The sequence below is a fragment of the Morone saxatilis genome, unplaced genomic scaffold, assembly GCF_004916995.1.
Source record: "Morone saxatilis isolate NCDOM2014 unplaced genomic scaffold, NCSU_SB_2.0 Contig12, whole genome shotgun sequence".
Lineage (NCBI taxonomy): Eukaryota > Metazoa > Chordata > Actinopteri > Moronidae > Morone > Morone saxatilis.
In genome coordinates, this window is record NW_023339674.1 from 19979102 (window position 1) to 19986478 (window position 7377).

The following is a 7377-nucleotide window of genomic DNA, read 5'->3' on the forward strand; positions in this document are numbered from 1 at the left end:
TTTACTCCTCTCAAATCTTTACTTTTTGTAAAATATTTGATAATTTTACCTCTTTGGGCTTCGAACAATTAGTGAAATTTAACCACCTGAAAAGTTTAGGGGGAAAACAACTAATAACAAGTAGACACTACTTTATTGTAAGAAGTTAACAAGCTAAAAAGGTTGGAAACCACTGGTTTAATCAATGTGATGAAATTTTTTTATTTTAATGTAAAAGGTAACCAGTAACTACAACTGTCAGATAAATAGTGGAGTTAAAAGTACAATATTCCCTCTGAAATGTGGTGCTGCAGAAGTATAACGTAGCATGGATATATTCAAAGTACCTTAAAAGTATACTTAAAGTACTTGAAAGTACTTTGTTACTTTCCACATCCTTTTGGGCTTTCATCTGGATAATGGCATTTAAAAGGCCTTGACATGAACCATAGAGCAAACAGAACTATCAATTTAAAAGACTAATCAATGGTACTTTAAGACATTTAGACAGCTGGGGCATTAGCCTGTAATGCTGAGTTGGCAAAATGATGAAAAATGCAGAGTAAAAGTTTCGCAAGCCTCTATGTGTACTTTGAAAAATCTGCCTAAACAACACAGCTGAAAGTAGATATCAACTTAATGTGGCCAATCCTGTTTTTAATTCATGGAAATGTAACTAGTAATTTGAGTCCATGTGGTACCACTCCCTATCACTGCAACTGTTAACAACAGATTGGTGCTGTCAGAGAAGTCCATTAGTGGGTCAATCATAGTGGATATACTGCCATCTATTCCCATAAAGACAGTACTGCGGCATGGTGATATTTCTATTTTAGGTTGTAGTAGGACACCTAGTGGTACTGTAGTTGCTGCGAAACTTTGTCTGTTGTCTCAAACTGTGAACTGTGTCAAAAGATTCAAAGATTCAGAAGACATGTGTGAAAAGTGTGTTTACTGAAGGAAGGTAAGCAAGGCACTGTACAATGACACTATAAATGATCCCGGTTCATTGATGGACACATTGCATGATTACACAATAGCCACCAAACCAGATAAGTGCATCTATGATTTTGGTCATTTCTGTATGTGAATTATTACGTTATTATTTGAAGATTTTCAGGTCAAAGAGCAGTAAACTAGTGCGGGATGTAGTCTTTAGTGTCTCTTCAGGGCTGGGTGTAGCGCAAGTATTTCTTCCCAGAAGGAACCTCTTTAGTGGTCACACCATTGGGGAAGAGAGCAGCAGCTTCAGCCTCAGAGAGCGAGGGAATGACCATGACTTTGTCACCAGGCTGAAAGAGACAGAGAAGTGTGTTTTAGAAGCTGGGTCTAGTTTTGGTTACAGGTTGAGAAAAAGTCTTATATGGCCCCTGTATCATGTGGCTTTTGGTCATTTTCTTCAGTGTTTCTACCAGAAATGTGTTTGTTTGGAAGGGATGCACTTACATATCTTATCAACTCTACCTGTTGTTCCTACAAAAATGTCTCCTACATCAATTTATTGTAATGAAAGACATGTGAAATGTAAATGATGAACACATTTTGACGTTGTGTTATCTAAATTTATTTGTATATTTTTGTTCAATTTACCTAAATTTGATTAAATTGATTTACCCGCATTAATGTTTGTTCCTAGAGAGACTGTGTTTACATCTTTTCAAATAAAAAATTACGAAAATTTGTTTGTCAAAGGGTACCCAAACATTTTCATACAACTGTAAAAATATTTCAAAACAAATTAAATCTGTCTCCATTAGATTAAAGTTGATGAGTTCTATTGATTAGATGTTGAAGGTGGGTTTTCATTTATTTGCTGTACTAACATTACATGGATGTGTATCACAGCATTTATTTGCTTGATAAATGAGACTAAAAGTTCAAATGTTGAGCTTGATGTGTGCACAGTTAATATATATATATAGTATATATATAGATAGATAGTATATAATAATAATCATTATATTCTGTTATTAACAATTACACTACCATCATGTCATCAGTACTACTACCACCATCTTGCAACTACACCTCTTTATCTTTTCTATCTAAGTATTTTATTCTATTGTATATTAATGTACCTGGCTGCTATGAGTCAGTCAGTCAGTCAGTCAGTCAGTCAGTCAGTCAGTCAGTCAGTCAGTCAGTCTATCTCTATCTATCTAATGTAACTGTTATTAAGCGTAGTAATGCTGCTATGCATTCATTTGAGGCTACTGACTGACGTGAACACATGGTTTAACTGTATACCTTCCAGTCGACAGGTGTGGCAACCTTCTTCTGTGCAGTGAGCTGCAGAGAGTCAATAACTCGGAGCAACTCATCAAAGTTCCTTCCTGTGGTGGCAGGGTAGAGGATGGACAGCTTCAGCTTCTTGTCGGGGCCAACCACAAAGACCTAAAGTGGGTTAAGATGACACATGGTCAACATAACATCCAGAATATTCTTCCTGTTTGCTCCGGAGATAAATATGTCCACAAAAACCTTTTACTATGAAGATAAGGTTTCACTCGCCAAAAAAAATATTTTTTTTATTTTTTTTTTTTATTAAAAAAGTACATAATTTAATCAATTTACTCATACAGAACAACAGGTAATGTCAGAGAAATTTTGCCTGCTGTACTAGATGAGGATTTCTTTAGCTAACCTCAAAGCACAAAGCCAGAATTTTGCTCTGATTTGATTGGCTGCCAGATAAATAAATGATTGAGAATAAAGACTAAAACCTTTCACAAGCAGGAATGTTGGGGGAGGACAGATCTTTCTACAAAAGACAAATCTTACTGGCATTTGGCATCTTAATTTTGGATCATGTATATATACTATATATACATATACTGTATATCCAGCTTTGATGAAGAGGCCATTAGTGTAACAAAAGGAGTACAGGTTTCTTACGCAGCGAGCGGTGAGGGGCAGGCCGTCCTTGTCTCTCTCATCAGGGTCCAGCATGCCAAGCTGGACAGACAGCTCTCTCTTGTCATCAGCAATAATGGGGAAGGGCAGAGCGCTTTCAGCGTCACTGTTAAATGCCATCACATCCTATACAGAGGGAAGAGACACATTTACACCTTTGGTTAATGTGTGTATGTCTTTATCCTAAGTTGGTTCAGTCCATTTTAACATCTCCAGCATTGCAGCACAGGTTTGATGAGTGACCAGAGACTTTTAATCTTTAACTCTTGCATAAGTCATAAACAGTGGTTCAATAGCACGTTACAAGTCTCAATGAGGGCCATGAACTAAATGCTCACGCATTATGACATAGTACCAATACTGTTGCAAAGACGGAAACACTAAGATCAAAAAGCATGTGGCTTTTTTTCTTTTTTGGCAGGAGGGCAGGTGATGTTACTGTTGTAAAATCAAAACCACACAGTTCATCAGACTAATACTGTGAGTATTCCCTCTTGGACCAATCACTGGTCTTTCTGAGGAGGCGTTGTTGTAATGTGGCAACCCAGTTAAACACCAATCACAGTGAATCCACGTCTGTGTTGAGGGTTTAACCCATGAATATCTGACTCCTGATTTTCCGCCAAACACCACATATACAGTCACAGTGGTATTCAGATTTAAAGGCAAGCAAGAGCAAAATTTTATAATGATCTTGACAGATGGATAAAGTTTAATTCCGTGGATATTCAGTTAAAATTTAATAGAATATTAAATGAAAAAAATACATTTAATTGATTACATGCAATTTAAATTAAATAAATAGTCAAAGTGGATTAAAATAAATAAAAATGAACTTAATAGTTCAATTAAAATACATCAATTACATTTTTACAAATTAATTTAAACTTGTACTTGCTAAAGTACTAAAAAAACAAATTAAAATCTATGTAAATTCAATTAAATTTAAATTAAAATTCACACAACAAATGCAAAATTAACAGATGGAGAATATTTAATGTGCCTGTATTAAACAGTCAAATAAATGTGGAGAAACAGTTTAGCTGAGATATTTCAAGTTCATCAGAGCTACAGATCGCATTTTACATGTGTCCAACTAGTGGAGAGTTGTGTAAACTGTAATTTCCAGTGTTTTTGGATTGGTTCTGGTCAAAAATTCAGATTACAGGACAGCAGAGATCCTGTCCACTAGACTAGTAGTTTGCCAATAAGGCTTTTTTTTCCAATAGCCACAACCACTGCCAATATTTAGAGAGCGGGGCGACCAGCGGCTGATATATAATGCAGATGTCAAAACAAAAAAAAATATTGTATAACTCCATTATTTTATGCACATTACAATCTAATATACATAGACAATACTAGCCAGTAACGGCTTTAGATTAGATTTGTTGTCATTTAGGATTAGAGGAAAGTGTATTTTAAAAAATACAATGGTGAATGTTTACAGCAGGATACATGAGAGTTATAGTACAGTGCTCCAAACTAACTTTTTCACCACATTCCCAAAACTCACAAGGGGGAGCGCTAACATCGCTCCACAGCAGACACACTGACAGGGCTGCCTGCAAATGTGTCTGCAGTCATGTTTGTTTTTTTCTGCCTTGTGAGTGAAAGAATCAGCCGATGCAGATTATCTAGACATTACACTAGACATTAAAAGGTGGAGTTGGCAGATAATACCCATGTGATTACCGTGACTTATGGCGCCACTGTCAATGTATCTAGATAGTAAAGAAACTGTTTTCAAATGTCACAGTTGTGAAGGTATGTATGTGAAGGTTAATTACCTTCATCAAATGTTACTCTATCCACAGTAGCCTGACAAGTTCAACAAAGTCATCCATTAACCACGTACACACCGCAATTAAACTGAGGTAGAGGTATACAATGAGTGTGTGTGTGTGTGTATCCCTAACCTTGCTCCAGTTGCGGTGATCCTCAACACTGTCAATAGACAAGGCAATCATCTTCACTCCTCGTTTCTTGAACTCATTGCTGATCCTAGCGGCACAGGCTAGCTCAGTGGTGCAGACAGGAGTGAAGTCCCTTGGGTGGGAGAATAGGATACCCCATCTACAGAGGAAAACACACATAAAGCAATGAGATCTTCTTGCTGCAAAGAGTTTTCTGTCTCCGAAACCTCAATGAGAAAAACTGTATTAGGAAAACATCCAGCAGTCTACACTCATGCATACCTTTTAAGACTGACCTTCCTTTCAAACAACAAAGTATTTAATTCACATTACATAGCTCATTCTAAGTGTCTTAATGTGTGCATTTATAGTGGGTTTTCTGCATATGTATCTGTTGTGGTTGTGGATTTACAGTGGGGCAAAAAAGTATTTATTATCAGCCACCAATTGTGCAAGTCTCCCACTTAAAAAGATGAGAGAGGCCTGTAATTTTTCATCATAGGTACACTTCAACTATGAGACAAAATGAGAAAAAAAAATCCAGAAAATCACATTGTAGGATTTTAATGAAAATAAAATAAATAAAATAAAATAAAATAAGTATTTGTCACCTAAAACAAGCAAGATTCTGGCTTTCACAGACCTGTAACTTCTTCTTTAAGAGGCTTCTGTCCTCCACTCATTACTGTATTAATGGCACCTGTTTGAACTTGTTATCAGTATAAAAGACACCCGTCCACAACCTCAAACAATCACACTCCAAACTCCATATGGCCAAGACCAAAGAGCTGTCAAAGGACAAGAAACAAAATTATAGACCTGCACCAGGCTGGGAAGACTGAATCTGCAATAGGTAAGCAGCTTGGTGTGAAGAAATCAACTGTGGGAGCAATTATTAGAAAATGGAAGACATACAAGACCACTGATAATCTCCCTCGATCTGGGGCTCCACCCAAGATCTAACCCGTGGTCAAAATGATACAAGAACGGTAGCAAAAATCCCAGAACCACACGGGGACCTAGTAATTACCTGCAGAAGCTGGACCAAAGTAAAAAGGCTATACATCAGTAACACACTACGCCCCAGGGTCTAAATCCTGCATTCCAGACTTTCCCCCTTCTTAAGCCATTACATGTCAGGCCCGTCTAAATATTTGCTAGAGCATTTTGATGATCCAGAAAAGATTTGGAGAATGTTATATGTCAGATGAAACCAAAATATAACTTTTTTAAAACTCAACTCTTTTTGTATTAGAAAGAATGCTGAGTTTCATCCAAAGAACACCATACTACTTTTAATCTTGTGATCTGTTATAAACAAACAACAGATTTCTGGATGTAAATAAACCTCCCGGCGTTGCTAGGACGCCCGCAGTCGCGCTGCGCACGGCGTGCTGATGGACGTTCTTCCCTAACAACAAGCAAGCAAACGCCTGTCCTAGCAACCGGATACACAGACAGACAGACAGGAGCGACAGACAGGACAGAGCGACAGACAGCAGAGAGAGAGACAGACGACAGAGAGACAGACGACAGAGAGAGAGACAGACAGAGAGGACGACAGACAGAGAGACAGACAGACAGGAGACAGAGAGACAGAGAGAGAGAGAGAGAGAGACGACAGACAGAGAGAGACAGCAGAGAACAGACAGACAGAGAGAACTGACAGACAGGGAGAGAGAAGACAGGAGAGACAGACAGACAGAGAGACAAGACAGACAGAGAGCAGACAGACGACAGGACAGAGAGAGAGAGACAGACAGGACAGACAGACGACAGACAGACAGAGCGAAGACGACAGAGAGACAGACAGACAGAAGAGAGACAGACAGAGAGACAGATAGAAGACAGACAGACAGAGAGAGAGACGACAGAGAGAAGACAGAGAGACAGACAGACAGAGAGAGAGAGACAGAGGACAGAAGACAGAGAGAGAGACAACGACAGAGAGAGAGACAGACAGACAGAGAGAGAGACAAGACAGAGAGAGAGACAGAGAGACAGACAGACAGACATACAGACAGAGCGACAGACGACAGAGAGACAGGACAGAGAGACAGACAGAAACAGAGAGACAGACAGAGAGACAGATAGAGAGACAGACAGACAGAGAGAGGACAGACAGAGAGAGAGACAGCAGAGACAGACAGACAGGAGAGAGAGAGACAGAGAGACAGACATGACAGGAGAGAACACAGAGAAGACAGACAGAGAGCAGACAGACAGAAGAGAGAGAGAGGGAGAGAGACAGACAGGAGAGAGAGACAACAGACCAGAGGAGAGAGAAGACAAGAGAGGACAGGAAGAGAGAGACAGAACAGAGACAGAGAGAGACAGAGAGAGACAGAGAGAAGCAGCAGAGAGAGACAAGGAGAGAGAGACAGAGAGGAGAACAGACAGAGAGAGAGACGACAGACAGAGGACAGAGAGACAGAGAGACAGACAGACAAAGACAGGACAGAGAGAGAGAGAGAGTGACAGACAGACAGAGAGAGAGAGAGACAGACAGAGAGAGACAGAGAGAGTAGACAGAGAGAGAGACAGAGGAGAGAGGACAGAGAGGAGAGAA

At 39.1% G+C, this 7377-nt stretch overlaps 1 protein-coding gene across 1 annotated transcript; it reads right to left on the bottom strand.

The window, feature by feature from the left end:
* Positions 1–914: 914 nt before the first annotated feature.
* On the bottom strand, positions 915–4968 carry prdx6 (peroxiredoxin 6; the record flags this gene model as incomplete). The annotated part of the gene is given in 4 exon segments (XM_035653893.1): positions 915–1271; positions 2227–2373; positions 2875–3018; positions 4812–4968. Coding segments are annotated over 4 exon segments (574 nt in total), but the record flags the coding sequence as incomplete, so codon positions are not given.
* Between the last annotated feature and the right edge of the window lie 2409 nt (positions 4969–7377).